Source organism: Hippocampus comes, unplaced genomic scaffold (assembly GCF_001891065.2).
Source record: "Hippocampus comes isolate QL1 unplaced genomic scaffold, H_comes_QL1_v1.1 scaffold130, whole genome shotgun sequence".
NCBI classification, from domain to species: Eukaryota; Metazoa; Chordata; class Actinopteri; order Syngnathiformes; family Syngnathidae; genus Hippocampus; species Hippocampus comes.
This window is the reverse complement of record NW_017842057.1, coordinates 1,970,800-1,992,356: the sequence shown is the minus strand read 5'-3', so window position 1 is coordinate 1,992,356 and position 21,557 is coordinate 1,970,800. Positions and strand designations below refer to the sequence as shown.

The 21,557-nt window shown below is 40.9% G+C and overlaps 2 protein-coding genes across 6 annotated transcripts in view; one reads left to right on the top strand and one right to left on the bottom strand.

Moving 5' to 3' along the window:
- Window positions 1–3,389, bottom strand: part of dph7 (diphthamide biosynthesis 7) — a 7,154-nt gene extending 3,765 nt beyond the window's left edge. Inside the window, exons 1-6 of the mRNA XM_019860901.1 lie at window positions 3,279–3,389; window positions 2,856–3,028; window positions 1,445–1,575; window positions 1,159–1,246; window positions 849–943; window positions 605–762 (exon numbers count right to left, since the gene is read on the bottom strand). Coding sequence (XP_019716460.1) covers window positions 605–762; window positions 849–943; window positions 1,159–1,246; window positions 1,445–1,575; window positions 2,856–2,987 — 604 coding nt within the window. The 5' untranslated portion in view covers window positions 2,988–3,028; window positions 3,279–3,389. The remainder of the gene's footprint in view (window positions 1–604; window positions 763–848; window positions 944–1,158; window positions 1,247–1,444; window positions 1,576–2,855; window positions 3,029–3,278) is intronic.
- Window positions 1,995–21,557, top strand: part of LOC109510541 (endophilin-B2-like) — a 44,809-nt gene continuing 25,246 nt past the window's right edge. The window contains exons 1-12 of one of the 5 annotated variants that reach the window (XM_019860902.1): window positions 1,995–2,665; window positions 3,672–3,821; window positions 4,199–4,340; window positions 7,647–7,658; window positions 9,762–9,890; window positions 11,784–11,917; window positions 13,055–13,147; window positions 13,245–13,256; window positions 14,271–14,333; window positions 16,694–16,717; window positions 16,920–17,009; window positions 17,239–17,339. In XM_019860902.1, coding sequence (XP_019716461.1) covers window positions 2,663–2,665; window positions 3,672–3,821; window positions 4,199–4,340; window positions 7,647–7,658; window positions 9,762–9,890; window positions 11,784–11,917; window positions 13,055–13,147; window positions 13,245–13,256; window positions 14,271–14,333; window positions 16,694–16,717; window positions 16,920–17,009; window positions 17,239–17,339 — 953 coding nt within the window. In that variant the 5' untranslated portion in view covers window positions 1,995–2,662. Of the gene's footprint in view, window positions 2,666–3,578; window positions 3,822–4,198; window positions 4,341–7,646; window positions 7,659–9,761; window positions 9,891–11,783; window positions 11,918–13,054; window positions 13,148–13,244; window positions 13,257–14,270; window positions 14,334–16,693; window positions 16,718–16,919; window positions 17,010–17,238; window positions 17,340–21,557 lie in introns of those variants that run through there. The other 4 variants (XM_019860905.1, XM_019860904.1, XM_019860907.1 and 1 more) reach the window with 4 other exon arrangements.

The window sequence follows — 21,557 nt, the reverse complement described above, 5'->3', positions numbered from 1 at the left end:
TGTGTTTATAAAGAGACGAAAATTGTTTGGGGACTATCCCCCACGTTCTAATTGAGATGGTATAACCCAAGAGGCAAAATGACGCTTGCTACTGTTGTTGCGAGTTGCCATTCGTTCTACTAAACCATTAAGTCAAACGCCGTCATGTCTTCTGTCGTTATTACACAAACAAAAATCTCTTTACTGTTACTAGTGTTAGTGCCTCAATATGGCTACGCTCGTGAAAGCAATACAACGAACTCAAACGCGTCTTCGTTCAATGTTGTCAACTAATATCCGGATTAATTTTATGCAAATTTTCCTCAATTCTCCGGGGAACTTTTCATAAAATTTTGAAAAACCCGGAATTCCGGGAAAATCCGGAGGACTTTCATCTCCGATTTACAAAAAACAAAACAAAACAAAACAAAACAAAAAAAAACCCAAGACTGAAACAACTGCAACATTTCTAGTCATTGGTGGTGCAATGGCTACCAGTAGGGGATAGTAATTGTGTTCTGAAGCAAGACATGCGAGTAGGGGAGCGGGGGGGACAACTAAATTGCAAGTACTGTTATATGTGTGCAACCATGAGAGAGACAATTTCAGAAAAGGGTGTCATTACCTGAGTAAACCAACTGCGTGTCCCAGTAGGAGAAGGCTGAGATCCAAGCCTCAAAGTCGTGGGCCTTCCACTGTGACAAAGTCACCAGAGCACCTTCAGCCAAAGACAGCACACTGACACAACCCGCAGAGTCGCTGCACACCACCCGCACATCACTGCTACTCAAATGAAACAAGGGCGAGAAAAAGTAACCCGTTATATTCAGGAAAGTGAAGCTGGCTGTGCAGGAGACAGAGTCTCTTACCTGTCCATTCTTCCAGTGGACCAATCTAAAGACAGAGCCAGCTGGTCTGCCCCCAGTTCCGCGTAGCACAGAGTCTGCAGATTGCTGCTGCCTTCCTACTTATGAGTGTTGATAACCAACCACGTAATCAGAGTTTAAAAAAAAAAAAAAAGCCCAGAGAAATGGAAAAGGAAATCGACAGCATGTTTCAAATGATTTTGTATCCCGCATCAAAATCATCTAGAATTGTGTTCATTGACAGTCTGTCATATTAGACCACCACGACGTTGTGGATGCAGAAACTTGATTCCTCAAGTGGCACATTTCTCACCTGGCAGGCTGCAAGTACATACAGCTGCAGTTCTCCAGTGGCAGCAGCCAGTCCCAGAACAACTTTTTCTGACACAGGCACATGACACCTGAGGAGATAAGGATTGCTTCATAAATTTATAAAAGAAAAAAAAAAATCTTGGCAAGAGGACCTCGAAAAAATAATCACACATTAAATTGCAAATCACAATATTAAGGGGAAGAAAAATAGCCCCTTAAAGAGAAGATACAAAATCATTGTCAACGACAGGCTGCTATTTATTAATGAAAGTCTTTCAGGTTCTTACCATTTCAAATCTAAAATGGCAGGTGTGTCTATACGCTGTAGCTCTGTGAGAGGAGGACCCAAAGCCTCTCGCTGATATTCAAAAAGGTACAAACGACCAGTCCGGCTTGGGGCGCCATCTTCTTCCCCTTTCTACAGCAGCAATATAAAAGTGCAAATGTTCATCAATGTTCAGAAAAATGCAATACACTGCTTATGCTAGTCAGTCAGGACTAAGAATGTTTTAGCTGATCAGAAACAAATGACTTTAGCTAATAATACAAATGACTGAATTATTCAATTAGTCAATGGTCCAAACATCTCCATTGTTGCTGAAGTGAAAGGCCGGAAGTGAGAAAACAGACATGCTGTCTGTTTTTTAGCAATGACTGCAACGGTCATTCCCAAACCACGGCACATCTGGTAATCTCTCATGGCACACTAATTAATGATAGCTCACGGAATACTCATTTTATCAAATTAAAATATTAAAATGTCACAAAATCGGTCCCAAAAAAATTCTTTAGTTCAAATCATTTATTTTTTTGTCATCTATACTCTATATGCCGATGATGTCTATTGACAGGCAGAACAAATAATGCTGTTCCACAACATGGCAAAAAGTAATTCCCCTGTGTGCACCCGTTGCCATAAAAGCAATAGAACAAGATCAGGTTCATGTTCAACTAAACAGACATTTCAGAGAGTAATTGACTTAAAACAAGAACAGTATTATTTCATTATTCATATTTTAGGTGACATTTTGTTTGGTAGTATTTTGTGAGATTTGTCCAAAGTTCAATGAGGGTTGTAAAAAAAAAAAGGTTTGACTCAAAGACAGAAGACAGAGCTAGAGGCAGAGTTAAAGATGTTAAAATTTGCTTTGGGAGTGAGGAGGATGAACAGGATCAGGATGAATAGCTCATCAGAGAGGCCGCACAGACTGAAAGTGTTCTAAACAAAGCTAGAGAGGTCAGATTGAGATGATTTGGAGAATGTGCGGAGGAGCAGGGATATGTAGATGATTGCTGGAAGTAGAGCGACCGGGTGGGAGGTAAAAAGGAAGACCAAAGAGGAGATTGGTGGTTGTGGTGATAGAAGACTTGCACAGAGTTGAAGTAAGAGCAGAGGATGCAGAGGACACATCTTGATGACTCGCAGTGGTCAGTGGTCGCCCTGGAATAGACTCAAGTCGAAAGGAAATAGACGACATCATGGCCATTGTTTTTCTTCCATTTAAATGGTGAGTGGAAGTGCCGGTACCACTTGTGGCGTCAGCTACATCAAACTTAGTCCAGTCAAAAAAAGAGAATTTGAATCGTTTCTGCTGACTACCCAACATTTATCATTTGCAACTTTCAAAACCAAAAGAATGGATGAGGATTTGCTCGACTGGAATCAAACCAATACCACTAAAGGGCATTGACACTCACCCCTTTTTGGAGCTGGTAAGTCCCGCAGGCCAGGAATCGGTGGGAGTTCGAGACAGGGCACCATTCCACGGTGTCAGCACTCAACTCTGTGTCAAACACTTGCAAACTGCGGGTTCGTGACTTCCAAGCCATGCCCAACTTTTCCGCATAACGTTATGGCGCTGATCCAAAAGCTGGAAAGCGGTTTTATGTAAACTTTATTATCATGCGTTTCAAAAAGAAAGGCACATAAAAAAGGCATCATCTGGCGAACTAATCTCATAAATCGCTAGCTAGCTTGAAAGCTAAAGTTAGCTTGACTTGACTGCAATCCCAGTAGTATATTACTCTATCCGACAGCGTTGACCACGCTATATGCTACACAAGTGGACGACAATCGACAGGCTTATAAAAGGAATATAAATGGATTTAGGATAAACTCACGTTGCAAGGCTCTTCCGGGCGTTAAAGATGCTGGCGTGCAGGTTGATTAGCGCCACCTTGCTTTCCGGTGTATGCACCACTCCATTAATTAAAAAACAAAAAAAACAACCCCCCCCCCCCCAAAAGCCATTAAAACAGCCATAACGCTCCTCTGGCCATTTTACTGATGGCCACAAAAATAAACACGTATTAATAGTTTTCAAGATGCAACGAATACACAAGTTCAACATCCTGTTCAAAAATTAGTTTCAAATTTTTAATATATGCAGCAAATAAGTTGCAAACCTTAAGAGAAAAGTGAGTTTTCTGTTTCGCATCCCTAACCAAGAACATTGTTTTAAATGTGTCCTATGAAGAAAAAAAATGAAAATGAGTGTTGTTTACGTGACGTAGGACTCGCAGCGGTTCCAAGCCGTGACGTCTCCTGCCCGGTATGGAACACACCCCTCCTCTCGAGCCTTGGTCGGATTTCAGGACGCGATGGATTTCAGCGTTAAAAAGCTTGCTACGGGGGCTGGATTGCTTTTTTCACGAGCTGTGCAGGTATGAAATGCCCCCATATCAAGCTCGTGCATAGCACAGTTGTACACCGACGCTGAATTCTACCATATGTTTCGAACCTACAGTCCCGGTCTAATGCCGCTGTGGGAGATGGCTAACGCTACCGCAAATTGACATATTGAAGAGAAAAACAAACTACGTCATGCGTTGTTGGTTCACGTTTGGCCTTAAATTGTTTTTCAAGTTAGCATTGTTTTTAGCCTGCTTATACTGTATTGATGCAGAAATGTTGATGTTGACAGTCTGACAGAAGAATGACGTATGCTACCTGTATATTTTATAAATATCAAAAATTTGTGATTTGAAGATGCAAATCATGTACATAGGTATGGAAAAAATTGTGTTGTCTGCTGCTTCAGTTTACAGGCGAGAAGCTGGGTCAGGCGGAGAAAACCGAGTTGGATGCTCACGATGAAAACCTAATGATTCACGCAGACTGCACCAAAAACTGGACTGAGAAAATCTACAGGCAAGCAGTGGTCTTGCTGCAGCCCAATCCAAGTAAGACATCCATATCTAATATTGAAATCTCAAGATAAGAGCCATATGAACAACAAAGTCTCGGCATAGCCAAATTAGAAGAAGTGACGGATCCTTTTCACATCATTTTAGTAAAATACACAATTGTTAAATTAGAAAGCCACATAATTTAGTACAACTCGATACCATGCCACACAAAATTGATAAATATGATTGACACAAACAACAGTTGTAATGTTTACAAAATTGTGGCATTATTCAGGAAACTGAGGAGTCTGCTCTTTTATAGGCTTCACTACACACAGTACATCCTCTGAACTGACATGACTGTAAACTTGTAACTAACCTTGCAGTATATTTCCAACTATAGTACAAGAGGCATCCAATCTTGTTTTTCCTCTCAGACTATTGAAAAGCAGAATTCTACAGAATCCGTTTAATTGGAAGAAACAAACAAGATTGAGGGTTTAACCCCCGAGCGCATTTGTTTTTGATTTGTTTTGTATTAACACTCATCAGCATACCACACCGTAAACTTTAGCTTGTATTTGCTAGGTTAGAAAGCAAACCCAGAGGCCCAATGCAAAAATGTGCAAGTAATGGACGACCCCCATAAAAATCTTAAGAAATGCCTCTAGTGATAGGTCGTAGGTTTCAACCGTAAATTTATCACAATCTACAATACCAAAATACTTGAATATAATTTTAAACTCATCTAAAAACATTACCATCGATCCATCCATGTTTTTTTCTAGAGCTCATCCTCATTAAAGTCACAGTTGAGCTGAAGCCTATCCTAGTTGATGTTGAAGGAGAAGTGGTGTACACCCTGGACTAGTTGCCCACGAATTGCATCCACGCTCACATTCACACCTATGGACAATCTAATCTTCAATCAACCTGCATGGATGGTTTTGGAGGGGCCCGGTGGACGAGTGGTGAGCTCGTCGACCTCACAGTGCAGAGGTTGCAGGTTCGATCCTGGCTCCGGCCTTCCTGTGTGGAGTTTGCATGTTCTCCTCGTGCCTGCATGGGTTTTCTCCGGGTACTCCGGTTTCCTCCCACATTCCAAAAACATGCATGGCAAGCTGATTGAACACTCTAAATTGTCCCTAGGTGTGGTGTGAGCGTGGATGGTTGTTTGTCTCTATGTGCCCTGTGTTTGGCTGGCAACCGGTTCAGGGTGCCCCCCCACTCCCCTTTGCCCGAAGACAGCTGGGATAGGTTCCAGCACCCCCCGCGACCCTTGTGAGGATAAAGCGGATCGGAAAATGGATGGATGGATGGACGGATGGATGGATAGATGGCTGGATGTTTTTGTAATGTGGGAGGAAGCTGGAGTACCTGGAGAAAACATGCAAACACCTCACAGGATGTCTGGGGTCAAGACCTTGAGCCTCGGAACTGTGAGAGAGGCATAATAACGTTACCACACCTAACGTTAGCCCTCAGAAATAAATGTCTTACAAATGATTTGATTTTTAAAAAATGCTCCAGTGTACGACAACGTTAGGATATAGGGGACTGCTTCGGAGCCTGTAAAAGTAATTTCCGATCAAACAATTTATTCCATGTTTGACTTGGTGATACACAGTTTTTTTTCTCAATATGTCACACGTGGCTCTTTCTTTAGTTCGGCACTTACTGTAACTTACGTTGATCAACTGGCTGACAAAAACTGATCAGGTGTGAACTTCCACTGCCAATAGCGATTCCGTTTTTTCTGTATCATCATGAGTTTACCATTCTTGCTTTCGCCAACATCAACCCCACAAGGAGTTTTGCGTGCCTGTCGGACCTCTGCTGCAATCTTTTATCACTCTATCAGACGGTGGCTAACGCAAGCAACTCCTCTGCTTTTATGGAGCCCTGTAAAGAGCAAGGCATTTGGGTAGCATCTAATGACATTAGAGAGCACAACCCCCCCCCCCCCCCACAAAAAAAAAAAACATTATTAGACTGTACAGACAAATGGATAAATCACACATCGGTGTGATCATGCACTTTTAAAAAAGTGATCGGTACACTCTAGCACATCAGAATGTCGGTGCAGTTAACAGGCATATTTCCGAACACGCCCTTTGTAAGTAATGGCCTTCTCAAACGACGCAATGCTTTCGTTGTTCATGACAGTTACACTGTCAGTCTACCAGATCAATGTAATTCTGTGTCTCGGACTGGGCGAGATGTCACACTACAAGTCTGTCACCGACCAAACCCCGTCCAATCGACGCGTGCTTCCGCCAACATTCATTCTATGGGCTCCTGTCCGTCAGGGAGGCATGACAAACAGCTGTCAAAGTCATGCTGACGGGCATATTATGCGCATTCGTTTGTGATATGAAAAATAGGTGTAAAGCGCGGACACAATTACAATTCGGGACAAAATATTTCCCTATGGGTTTTAAGTGATACAGCCACGTCTACACACACAGTTGCAGCCGCGAGGTTGCAAGGCGTCACGATGGAGTTAGATGTTGGAAAATGAAGGACACATTTTGAAGTGGTCAGGTACTGTTTCCTAACCAGGGGGACACGTATATGAGCACATTGCAGGGGGTTTGTGGAAATATTCAATTTCTTCCTTGATCAATAACCTGTGGCGCAGCCACGCCAAATTCACAACAGCCTCTTGACAAATCAAGTGACTCTTTAAAACTCAGATTACTGATGAAAAGAAGGTTTAAAAAAAGAATGCGTATTTCAAAGGGGAGTTATTCAAAGGAGTTCCAATTTTTTGTGGTAAATTTTATTTAAAGTAAAGGCAGGTTTATTCTTTATTTTGATTCAGAAATAGACTCCATGCCCACGACCTTCATGAGGATAAGCGGTTCGGATAATTGGATGGATGGATTTTTGGGGGGATTTATATTACTTGTTTGATTTGAAGGCAACATATTTAGATGCTGTTTAGTTTGAGTTAAATATTCGACAATGCCTCAGAATTAATGTTCACATACCAATTACAATGATTTTCATTTAATAATCAGTTAATACGTTCTGCTTTTGGAGAATCAGCACATTTGAGTGGGGGTGTACTCATGGTATGACGAGGTTCAGGGGTACACAATGGAAAAAAAGGTTAGGAATGTTTTGCACACGCTATCTATCACCAGCTGTTGAGGAACAGTATAATGCAAGACTGAAAGAAGAAAATGCACCCTCATCCTCAGACACAGCACTATTTTTATTTTAATATTACTGTGTTACTCAAACTAGAAGAGTACAGTTATGATGATTTACATCGGGGGGAAAAAAGTCAGAAGCTCACACTCAAAATTTTGTAGCGTTTTAACATTTGGTTTTGTTTGATTCTGCATGCTACAGTTGACCACACTGGTGAGTATTGTACCTCTTTACTCGAGCCCTATTGTGGGAACGTTCTTTTCACTTCAGTCAATTGTACAGATTCGGCTGTAAAATTTACATTTCACTGCATTAAATCACCCAATGTCACCGGATATTTTGAATCCTAATCCTTCGCACGGCAAACTGATGGTGGGTCAGAATGGGTGAATGGTCAGCCTTTCCAAAATAAAACCCAGATATTTGCAACTTAAAGACGTCCTTATTAATTTTTTGCGGTTAATCATTCATTTCAAGAAAATAAACAGTCATTTGATCATTATGAAGGGATTATTGCGGATTTGGGTGTTTTGAGGAGTACAGCTTTCATACCAAGCAAACGTTATTAAGAAAAAATGACTCATTGAGCGGGAAATACCGTTGGGCCAGAAAGCTTTCCACAAAGGGGACAGGTGTTATCTTGTGCCTGTGGGAATTTTATGTTTGCCATTTATCTATTTTACATTCATTCAGTTTTTTTCTCCATTTTTTTAAATTTCACACCAGGGGCGGAGCTACGTGGCGGCATTGGCACTTTTTGGCCATCGCCAAACCTGAGAGAAAATTTTGATATTTGTGATTTCTCTTCCATTTTCACATGGATGAAGTATGGTATTCTTCGACCCATTGATACTCTGCCACACATTATTTATATTTACTGCAAATGAAAAAAAAAATGCAACTAATCTGAATGCAAACTTCACCCCTCACTCAGGTGTTATGTCATCCTGGCCACCCCATTGAAATTTTTTTGGCTACGCCCCTGTCTCACATGAGCTGTGACTACTTAGTGTATGGCTGTGTAGAGTAGATTGAGAAACCTTTTGAGTTTGTGTAGTGATGATGTGCAGTAATGTGTTGTATCAGTGTTGTTTTTATTAGATGCTGATGATAAAGTCAGCTAGGCTTTGATTTCATGTAGTTATGTAACATTTGGCTGCTCAGCGACTCATTGTATTTTTTTAATTTTTTTTTGACAAAGCTTGAAAAGTCAACACCTCGTAGAATGGAACAGATTAGGATTAATTTTCTTTTAATTAACCACCTGTTCCTACAAGCTTTGCCTTCATCTGTTTCATAAATACCACAGTGTATGATGATTTGTCCCACAATGTACAAATTATTGCGTATCACTGTAGTGTGATGTTATAACATTGGCAAGATTTTGTCCTATAATATCATATTGTGAGTTACTCTATGATTCCCACCAATTTTTGAGAACGTTTGGTAGAGAGGGCTTTGCAAATTCCCCATTAGCCGTTCATATTGTGCTATCTCTTTAACACCTATCATGCTGTAGTGTCACTGATGCGATCATGGAGTTATCTTCTAAAGTGTCCTGAACTGTCTGATAATTATGGCTTCATCAGTTATTCTATCCCATCGTATTATGTAAACAGCAAAAATCCATTTGACAAACCACACGGAAGCATGTCAGACACACACAGTATTTTGTGCAACTGGACAAACAGTGGGTGCTCTCATGTGGCTGTTCATCTCCACGCTCGCCACTAGTGGTCACACTTACTCCACCCAATGCTCCTGTAAAGTTGAGGAAAAAGTCAGTCGGAGAGTGACTCCCTTCCAAATTTACATCAAGGGCTGCTGTCATCAGTGCTGCGAGATTGACCCACAAGATTCCAATGCACGTGTGGACAGCAGTGGCGTTTGGTCTCTGATAACGTATTAATCCGCATGATCAGCATCCGTCCTGTTGAAATGTAGCATTTCTTCTGAGTATAGGGAGAAGAGTGTTTTTCCGTGGGATGAGTTGTTGGGGCAAAGTCAGTGGGGTGTCGGCAAATGTCTCCCGGGACCTACTAAACTCGTGATGAGCATGTGTTTTCTTTGGAAATGTATACAGTTCTGTTAAATGAAAGGAAGAAGGGTGTTCTGTTTCTTGCCCCCTTGGGTGAAGCTGCGGGCAGTTGTGCTCGCAGTCTCCCAGAAACCTGCGGTATTGCCAAGTGCAGTGTATGTAGCTTGTGTTACATGTCATATGGTCAGGTAGTGTTGGAGGGGCAACACCACTGGAGTTTCAATATAGCATCTATGCATGTCGTTATTGCCATCAATTGACCCGTTCATTTTTTGCAGGTGCTAGAATTGAAGAGTTTCTCTACGAAAAGTTGGACAAAAAGGTACCATCCAGAGATACCAATGGGGAACTTCTAGGTCAATATATGCAAGATGCTGCTCACGAATTTGGTCCTGACACTCCATATGGTAAGTGTTTAGCAAAAAAGCGTTAGCCACGTTAAATCCATTGGCTACCGTATTTTCTGGACTACTTGTCGGTCCGGAGTATAAATCGCATCGGGCATCATAAAATGCATAATAAAGAAGAAAAAAAACATATATAAGCCACACTGGAGTATAAGTCGCATTTTGGGGGGAAATTTATTTGATAACATCCCACACCAAGAACAGACACGTCATCTTGATAGGAAACTTAAAATGAAAAAATAAAATAGAGAATAACAGCCTGAATAAGTTTATGATATGCTAACGTTAAATGACGCTTAAACAACGAACTAAGAACGTGCCTGGTATGTTCACGTAACATATGAAGAGTTATTCAGATAACTATAAGAGAAAGAACATGCTAACAGTTGACCAAACCATCAGTGTCACTCCAAATCACTAAATCCAATGAAATCAAGGTCAAGGTCATCTTTATTGTCAAATATGCTTTATGTATGACATGCAGAATAGATGAAATTTCTTCCTCTCAATCCTCGGTGCAAACATGCAAACACACAGCTAAGACAAGATAGCAGCTAATGTAATGTAATGTGAACAGTATAAACAGTATAGACAATATAAACAATATAAACAACATAAACAATGGCACTTGTGGCTATTGTGGGTAAAGTGAGGTAGTGCGTTGTGCAATACGCAGATGTCGGATGATGAGGGGAGGGTCATAGTCTGTGACAGGATGCAGGGGTCGGGCAGAGGCAGAGGGCGGGGACTGCGGGAAGAGCAGGGAGGGAGTTGAGTCTCCTGACCGCCTTGTGGAAGAAACTGTTTTTGAGCCTGCTGGTTCTGGCACGGAGACTGCCAAATCGTCATCCTCTGTGTCACTTTTAAAGAACTCCGCAAACTCCTCAGGGAGTAGATGCGGCGCTTCCTCTTCTACGTCGCTTACGTCAGCGTCATTGTCAGTTGTTTTTATTAGTTACCGCCAATGTGGAAAGCAACAACACAGGCACCCTCTTGCTGTTTAATGTGAAAATAACGTGAAATGATATACTGTAATGTGTTAATCATGATAGGTCACACTCCCGGCCAAACTACAAAAAAACAAACAAACTGCGATTTATAATCCGTAAAATACGGTAATTAATTTAGTGAGTAATTAATAAGCCATACACTAAGTAGTCAGAGTCTGAACAATGTGTCTTGAATCTATCTTTAACATACCTGGAGCTACTGACTGAAAGTTTTAAATGTCCTATCACATTTGGTCTAAAGATAGCAGCAACTAACCAAAAAATGGCTATAAAGGCATGTTGCATTGGGAACATCCTTCCTTCTTTTCTTCCTTCTTTCTGTCCATCCATTCATCCATCCTTCCATCCGTTAATTCATCCATTTTCTTCTGCTTATCTGTGGTCTGGTCGCGAGGACGGTGGCTTTATCAGAGAAGCCCAGACTCTTCCTTCTCCCTAGCCACTTTCAACCAGCTCCTCTGAGGTGATTCCAAGGTGTTCCCACATCATTTTTCATTTCATCAAAATGTAATGGGTTATTGCTTGGAACATATGTAACCCTCAGCAGCATATCATGAAAAACAGTTGTGGTGTTTTGTTATTTTTGGGCATAACTTTTTTGAAGAACAAACTAACCTCTGACTATAAGGTGAATGTAAAGTAGAATTTTTCCAATTCAACATTCAGGGGCCTTTGCTTTAGTAATTAGAAAATTGAAAGATTTACCAGCGGTCATGTATCTTTAATAAGTCTGTGTGTTAATGAGATTCTTCTCCCTTCATGTCAGTACACTTCTCTATTATTTTGTGATAAGAGCGAGACCAGACTGTAAAAGCACTTTCACTGTCTTGAAAGTAGATAAGTGCAACAATTGTACTCATAACCCATTTCTGTTTCCTTGCAGGAAGTAGTTTAATCAAGGTCGGAGAGTGTGAGAGAAGATTAGGAGCAATGGAGAGAGAGTTCCTTCATACATCAGCCATTAGTTTTCTTACACCCCTCAGGAACTTTCTGGAAGGAGATTGGAGGACTATTACAGTGAGTGCAATACCTCACTGCTTATGCCACTATTTACTTTATTTATTGTCTTGGGTCAGTTTTCCTGTCCAAAGCATTAATAATCCTGCCTCTTTCTTGGAATGAAACCAAATGAGTAACCATGTTGAACTAGCCCCAGACTATTATTATTGTCATAATTTCAATTACACACATCGCGGGGATGAAATTATGGCATACGTTTATCATATGACAGTATTACAACTGCTGTCAAACTCTTATGAATCCGTTTGCAAAGAAACGTCGCCATTGGCCTACAGTGTACTTTAAATGCTGGTTACCAGACAGTCAATCTGGACTCTAATTGAAGTTTTTTATATTGTGTGTTGTAGTGCTTTTCAGCAACTCTGGAATTTTATATCTGTGACAATCCATCATAATCCCAAACTTTTTCTACTGTTTTATGCATAGCATATGTAAAAATGACTCTGTGACCTATTTTAAGGTTGAAATCCATACGATTAGCGAATTGGCGAATTGGATGCGATCGCTGACAAACGGCAAAAGGTTTGCAAAATCCTCACATTTGAATTTAGCACCACTCTGATGTAGGATCATGCCTCATTATTCAAGTACGTGCCCATTCCATGGTTGCCACACGGCCACTCAACGCAGGCAAAATGACTGAGGAAGATAATGCACTGCACACAAAAACTTTGTATCAGCTGCCAATCTCAAAGAAATTGAGGAATAAACTGCTTCAATTTCCAGCCATCCATTATCTGAACCTCTTATCCTCACGAGGGTTGCGGGCGTGCCGGAGCCTATCCTAGCCATCTTTGAGTAGCAGGCGGGAACTGTTTGCCAGCCAATTACAGGGCACACAACCAAACAACCATTCACACTCATCATCACACCGAGGGAAAATTTAGAGTGTTCATTTTTTTTTTTTTTTAATCCAGAGCATTTCAGAAATTGTGCGATGTCACATTTTGTGGTGTGTGTGTGTGGGTGTGTGTGTGTGTGTGTGCTTGTGTGTACTCACTAAACTGCAACACGGCTGTCTTTGCCGCATCCAAACCATCCTTAGGGTCCAGTGTGTGTGTGTGTGTGTGTGTGGGTGGGTGGGTGAATACAAAAAGGGAGCTTTAATTAAACTCTGACCATATCACTGTGCAGAAAGAACGACGTCTATTAGAGAATCTTCGTCTTGATTTGGATGCTGCTAAAGCACGTTTGAAGAAAGCCAAAGCGGCGGAGGCAAAGGCTGCCGTGAGTTAACCACATTGCAATCTCTGTAATGACTGATGATTAATGATGATTCTAGTAATCCCATATTTCACTTGCTGTGTATTCATAACCTTGGCAGTGCGAGGGTGATGTGAGTATTCAACGCATTTCTTCAGAATACTGTGTACGGTACTTATAATCATTTTTGCCACATTTGCTTCCATTATATTTTAGTGAATGATCATTAACAGAATGGGGTAAATCAAAGCAAATCAAAGACTACCACAAAAAAAAAAAAAAAAAACTTAAACTGAAGTTGGAATCTTGAACAGGAATAGACCACGTTGCTTAATTTTCTGCTTTGACTTACAGCATACGTGTTTGTTTGTGTGTTTGTTTTTTAAGCCCCAGTTCAGAAACAAATCACTGCTCGTATGAATGCTCATACAATTCGAATTTTGTCGTTTCACTATTTAAAGTCTTCATTCTTTGTGATACTGTGCATTATACTGTGTACGTACAGTAAAAACAAAAGCATGTGCTTGTATTTTAACATGAGTACAAGTACAGCTTACCAATCAAAGTTACATTCTCTTTGAAAACTCACTTTCAGTAGTTGGGCATTCGACTGTAATGTGAATATCACTTTTTGAAATGAACGACTTGAAAATAAAATGAGTTGTCCATTATATTGTAATTCATTGAGTCGTACCTGTACGTAGACAAATGTCAAGCAAAATCAGTCCAAATAGTTTCCTGTTGTAGCATATATTTTATGCTTTCATTGTCACTACTAATTTTTGGAATTATTATTCTCCAATACATCCACTGGTTATTTAGAGTTCACTGTAGATTTCAACTCAGGTTTTTTTTTTAATCACATTGTTTTTTTTAATTGGAAATGCTCCATTGTTTTTCAAAAGACGAAAATCTGTTTTTCATTTAGGAGGGTGAGCTTTTGCATGTCAAACCACTGCTATTTTGCTGACTAGATAAAATCAAAATGGTTTTGTTCCGTGCATATTTCCAGAGTGGGCCGAGTTACTGTGTTGCTCTATTGGATGTTTACAGTTCTTGAAACATAATACGAGAAAAAAAAAAACAACTGTATTGAAAATTTCGAAAATGTATGTGAAAATGAAATCTGTTTCTTTGTCTGATAAAGGTGGCTCCAGATTTTCAGGAGACCAGACCACGGAACTATGTGCTCTCTGCCAGTGCCTCTGCTGTAAGAGTCTCCTTTACTAAAACCAACTGTAAATTCTTATTTTGGGTTATCATGCTATAACTCATATGAGTGGGGAGGTGGGACTGCTTTGTACAGGCTATCTGTATTTTTAGGCACCCATTGTATCATTCTTGTACCCTTATTAAATACTCCATTCAGTATTGTAGTGACGGAAAGACACTTGCGATGTTGAACGCTAAATCAGGACATGTTCATTTTTCCCCAATCACCCAAACTTTAAAGATGTTTGCTGTTGGCATGCTACCTCAATCATAGGATATCATAAGGCCTCATCTTTCAATTTTTTTTTTTTCAGGTGCTCTCAGTAAGGTTCATGCACAAAAGTGAACACCCTAAAACTAATCTGAACTTTGACTGCTGCAAGCTGGATGTTTTCCAAACTACACTGGGAACTGCATAATTCACTCCTCTTCGAGTGTGGTTCTAGTTCCAACTGGGTTTCAATGCCATTTGACAATGACTGTGTTCCATCGTATAGCTAATGCCTTGCAAATGATTTTCTTCACTTCTTCTGATTGATGAGATAGATCTCTTTGAAACTTAAAAAGCTCTCTTTGGAAAATGGCTTTTTCTGTATGATACAACTAAAATGGATTTACACGAAAGAATCAAGTGCCAAATTCCGATGCATGTCTATATCAGGTTATTTTTGCCTGCCTATTTAAATGTATTTTTCAAGTAACTCATGTTTAATATGGCTGTATTTACATTCATGGGACACATGTCAAAGTCAAGTCAAATGTATCTATATATCCCTTAATCACAAAAACATCCCAAATGGCTTCACATACAATACATCATGTTTTAGGTACAGTATAGCGCTTTTCACAACAGGTCGAGCAAGCAAGTTTTTTTTTTACCTGCTTTTTTTATTATTTATTTTTTGTGAAGTAACAGTGATAGGATGCTTTGGGTGCAATGTACACTAGCAAAAAAATATATATTATGAATGACATGCACAATTTTTTTTTTCTTTCTCATTTACCCCAACCCCACTCACGGTCTACTTGGCACCAGTCCGCGGACTACTTGTGGACTTTTTAGGGGGTTCATTCATTCATTCATTTCCGCTTTATCCTAACAAGGGTCGCGGCGGAGTGCTGGAGCCTGTCCCAGCTGTCTTCGGGCAGTAGGCGGGGTACCCCCTGAACCGGTTGCCAGCCAATCGCAGGGCACACACAGACGAACAACCATCCACGCTCACACTCACACTTAGGGATAATTTAGAGTGTTCAGTCAGCCTGCCATCCATGTTTTTGGAATGTGGGAGGAAACTGGAGTACCCAGAGAAAACCCACGCAGGCCCAGGGAGAGCATGCAAACTCTACACAGGGATGCCGGAGCCAGAATCGAACCCTGCACCTCTGCACTGTGAGGTCGATGCGCTCACCACTCGACCACTGGGCTGCTTTTTACGGGGTGAATAAGCTTAACTGACGGGAATATACTGAACGATGTTTAACAGGGGTTTGAATGTGAATAGTCAAGGCTGGACACATCATCTCCAGTTAGGAGGTCTACACACTATGTAACCACATTATTCTAGGTTTGCATTTGTACTGTCTTCCCAAAAATATGTTTCTATTTCAAACAAGTTGTCGTGGCGAGTGGCCCGGTGGGCCAGTGGTTCAATTCAAGGTCCGGCCTCCCAGTGTGGAGTTTGCATGTTCTCCCCGGGCCTGCGTGGGTTTTCTCCAGGTACTCCGGTTTCCTCCTACATTCCAAAAACATGCATGGCAGGGTGATTGAACACTCCAAATTGTCCCTTGGTATGAGTGTGAGCGCGGATGGTTGTTCGTCTCTGTGTGCCCTGCAATTGGCTGGCAACCTGTTCAGGGTGTCCCCTGCCTACTGCCCGAAGACAGCTGGGTTAGGCTCCAGCATGCCCGCAACCCTTTTTCCTTTTAAACTGTCAAAACTACTGTTGAACCAAATGTATGCCCAATTAAAAAAAAACAAACAAACTTAAACTGGGATAGGCTCCAGCACACCCCGCAACCCTTGTGAGGCTAAAAGCAGATCAGAAAATAGATGGATGGATGGTTGGACGGTTGGACATGTTGTAGTGCTCATTAAAGAGGGAAAAGTAAAAAAAAAATAAATAAATAAAAATCAACTCTTGGTTTGATTTTTGTCCAATGAAATTAAAAGAGGAAATGGAAGTGATGCCGTTACAAAATCTTTTTGCATCACCATATCAGCGACCTAGCCCCAATGTGCCCCCCACTCTATAATGCAAACATATATGGAACTTTTTTTTTTCAACAGATTAATCAACCTTTTACTGTGATTATTTCTAAATTCTGTATTTTGTTCTGTCATATGCTTGTACCTTTCAGCTTTGGAGTGAAGAAGTTGAAAAAGTAAGTGTAACTATTTTTTTAATTGTACACCTGATTAAGAAAAGAACCCCTCTCATCTTCATCTCACACCTCGAATAATTTTAGCACTTAGAAGATGAAATAAAATCATCTGTAGTCTTATCCTCAGTCAAGGTTCTAGGTTTAAATCTTGCCTTTTTTTTAACTCAATGTCATCACTTCAATGTTGTTTTTGTTGTTTCAGATTGAACTTGAACTCAGGGTTGCCCAATCTGAATTTGACCGACAGGCAGAGGTCACACGGCTTCTTTTGGAGGGTATCAGCAGCACACACGTATGTGAGCCACCCTTTTTTTTTTTCATTTCAGACATTAACGGCACAAATGCAATGATCTATTTTGACTTTACCACGGTCAAAATACCACACACTTTATACATGTGTATTATTAAATTATTCCCAAATTAATTTTATGCTCCTGAATAAATGAGTTTGAAAAACAACAACAATCGGGCGAACACATAATTTAACGGGTTTGCGTGTGACTCTTGTAATTTCACTTCAGGTGAATCACCTCCGCTGCCTGCATGAGTTCGTCGAGGCCCAAGCAACTTATTATAAGCAGTGTCACATCCACATGCAAGAACTACAGAAAGAACTTGGAAGGTGAGAGCCAGCTTGGCAGATTGTGTGGATGGATGTGGAACTCACTTCATATAATATTGCACAAGTACAATCAATCACACTGTCCACAGACACAAACAAAAAAAAAAGCATAGTCATGGAGCCTGATCACAGCTATTAAATTACACACATGCATACTGTACATATTGACATTGAAAAAATATGTATTGACACAGAAACAACTGTCATGGCATGGAAAATGATACCATTTAAAACATACATAATACAATGTTTTCCTAACACGTCACAATCACAATTTCTGTTTTTTTTGCCATTGCCAGTGAAACGTACATTCATAACAACATTTTTTGTTTTTTTTTTTGTTTTTGTTTGGTCCGATGATTCAATAAGAAACATAAATGGCAATAATAAAAACAAAGCATACACAAACTTAAGACAAGTAGAAAATGAACAAGGTGCAATAGACATCAGGTGCAGATGTTTCATGAGAGAGCAAGAACCAGTTCCTGTGGCAAGAGGTTTTGGTCCAAATGGAGCCTCCTGCATGAGGGGAGTGTGTGGAACAGGCTGTGTCCAGGGTGAATTGGGTGAGCAGTCATCCAACTTCAGGGTCCTGGAGAGGTCCAGGTCCTGAATGGATACAGCCGATAGCCTTCTAACTATCTGCAGTCTGTACCTTTTCCTGACAGCACTACCATCCTAATACAAGGTGATGGAGGAGGTGAGGATAGACTCTGTTGACCGAGTAGAACTCCACCAACATCTTGGTTGGCAGCTTAAGTTTGTTCAACTGCCGCAGGAAGAAAATCCTCTGCTGGCCATTTTTGATCAAATGGCTGATGGTCGCTGCCACTTGACTTCCTGGGTGATGGCGGTGCCCATAAAGTGGAAGAAGATGGAGGAGTCTGTGAGGGTGAGGGAGCACCGTGGGTCTGTGACCTTCCTGAAGTCCACTTTGTTTTCTGAGAGAATTAAGCCGCAGGTTATTGAGTCTGACGAAGGTGGTGTCGTCCACAGACTTGATCGGTTTTACTGACGAATGGCTGGAGGTGCAGCAGTTGGTGTTTTGCAAGAAGAGACAGCGGGGGAATTACACAGTCCTGAGGGGCTCCGGTGCTCATGGTCCTTGTGTCCGAGACAGTCTTCCCCATCTGCACAAGTTGCTTCCGGTACATCAGGGAGTCTGTGAATTACCTGTAGAGAGAGTCGGGTACATTGAGCTAAGAAAGCTTCTCCTGGAGTTGAGCTGAGAGAATGGAGCTGAATGGAACTGAAGTCCACAAACAATTTTCCAGGGAGTCTAGATGTTGCGGTATGGAGTGGTGCGCCAGGTTAACTGTTGACCTGTTAGATCTGTAGGCAAACAGCAATGGGTCCAGGAGAGGAGGGGTGATTTATTTGAGGTGGGGGACCAGCCACGCAAAGGACTTCATGACTACAGACGTCAGCGCCAAAGATCTGTAATCACAAACTAAATATGAGCAGAATATAGACTTCACCGGTAATGCTTGACTTCTTTGGAGAACATGGACAATAGTGGAGGACTTCAAGCAAGCTGGCACATGGCATGACTCCAGTGAGGTGTTGGGAGCCAGCTCATCTGCAAAGTGCCTTAAAAGTGTACAGGGAGACACTGTCCGGTCTGGGATCTCCATGGGGGTGCAGCCATCTAAATATTGTGTGCACATTCTGCTCGTAGAGTGACTGGGCGGGCGTAATGGAAGGGGGTCATTGGAGACTAGGATTGGATTGGATTGGATTCAACTTTATTGTCAAATGTGCTGTATGTGCAGCACAGATGAAATTTCTTCCCTCTCAAGACAACATAAAACAAGAGGAGCCGCTGCGGGTGTCCGCGCCGCCATCAAAAGAAAGTTAAAAAATGACACGAGACACAGACAATCGTGCAATCTTAACCACTTTCCTGCATACACTTTGTTGTCTGAAGCAGTTATAGATGAAAGAGGAGCGAATCAAAGTGTCCTTTTCACCAGTGGATCAAAGACATCATGCTGCAATGTGCACACATCTGCTTCAAGCTAAGCTTGAAAGCAACAAGAAGCTGTAGCATCCATTAACGAAAAAGAGATATTGGCTCTCTTCTCCTGTCCCATGTAAATCCGCTTCAATTCCAAGTCGCGACTCCCAGTTCCACATACGCATCGGCGCTCTGCGCTGACGCTCCTTCTCATCATGACGCTGTTGCTGTTGCCGCTGCTGTTGAGCAACCTCCAACTGGGTCCCATAGCGGCTCCTAAAGCCACAGCGACCCGAGTACCTGCAGACCCAGTTGTCGGCTGTCGACTGGGAACTGTTCGTAGCCCGAAGGCACGCTCAACGCCGCTTGGAGGTCGTTCCCGAGTTGGGCTGATGATGCTGTTGGGGGATGTGGGGATGTTTACGTAGGATGGTGTTCAGGGCAAAGGCCAGGTCGTTCACACCTTGTGGGGGGATTAGTCTTGTAGGTGGTAAGCAGTCAGAGAGTTATTAGCCATGAATTGCTGCTGGAATCCTTCCCTGAATACTCAATTTTGGCATGTCTCACCTCTCTGCTAAAGCGCTTTTTCACCCTCTTGTAGCTGTTTTGTCTCTGCTTCTGAATGCTGTCTCCATTTCTTGACCAGACTGTTTGAGGTGGTATCACTCAGTGTTTGCAAACGTAGCAATTGCTGTTTTTCATTTTGATTTGTTAAAAGTTACAAAAATTGCAAAGGTCTTTGCCAGACGTTTACAAACTGCTTTATTGGTCGCAGACTGTTTTTCTTGATGCCATCACATTTTCAACATCTTCAAAATGTCTTTGTGACAAGAAAAACAATAAAAAGACCTTGGCTACGCATGAAATCACTTGCAATCATGCTCACTGAGACACGGCCTTAAGCTGGGAACCATTCAGACCCGTTTGCATGGGCCGGTCATAAACCTAAAATTGAAAAAAAAATGGTAATTATATTCATAAGTGAAATAAAAACGAATGTTTCCAAATAATCATAACAGAAGTGTACAAAACTAATCAAACTAAACAAGTTGCAATTGAAATAAAAGCTGAGCGTTTTCCATTTAACCACCCATCCATGACTACTGCTTAATAAAATCAAGCGCCCTGAGGTGGAGTGGAATAGCCTACTGTACTTTTCAAGGGGAATAACAGCCACAAATCGGAATGTGTGTCCATCCTCACGGTCGCCGATTCTGGAGCCAGGCTCGGCAGTGGAGCTTCATCGGACTCCGCCCGGGCCGCAGTTATTCTCCAAAGCTGCCCAGCGCACACATTTTGTTGATAGAAAACATTGACAAAATGTGAGAAACATATGGCAGTTCATCAGAACGTGACGGGCCGAGAGGAAACATTCTGGGAACAATCAGTCAATCAAAACATTATCTATTGAGAGCTTCTCACCCAGAAATTGGCACCCAAAGCGCTTTACGGATTAAAATAGCAATCATTGATTTGTTAGTCCTGACGGTGAGATGTGTGTTCAATCCATCCCTTACGAAAGGAAAATATATTTTCAATATATTAACTGTAATATATTTTAATATATTTTAATATATTGTCAATACATATATTTTACAATATATTATATATTGGCCATAATATATTGTTATATAGTGCAATATATTGCAAAATATACAAATGATTGCCGCTTTTCATATATTGCAATATATTGCGAAATAACTTACAATATATGCATTTATATAGTACAAAATATATGTAATTTTGTATTTATAAATAACTAATCATATATTGCAATTTATATTGGACAATATATTAGTGATATATGTAAAGATATATGATCAATATATGATACAATGTATAAATATTATATGGGAATATATGTCACAACTATATACAGATACGTTTAATTAATATGATACAATACATTGTAAATACATGTGAATTATATGGAAACATTATAAAAATATATGAGCAATATTTTTAAATTAAACACAAAACACAAACTAATGGGTATATCAAAAGTCACCATATACTGTATTTTTCATCAGCTCAAAAACAAATTCTGACAGTGCAGAGGTAGAGGGGTAAATATTTTCAGTGCAACATTAAATGGCGAAGATTCTTAATAGAGGTTCTACACCTTTTGCATCACGACAACACCCTTAACAAAATAACTGAGTGGATTACTAACATGATAACATAAATAGCTGAGTTTTGATTAAAATGTCCAAGTTGTGCATTGAGGAGATTCCACACAGAACACAGACAAAAATCTTGCT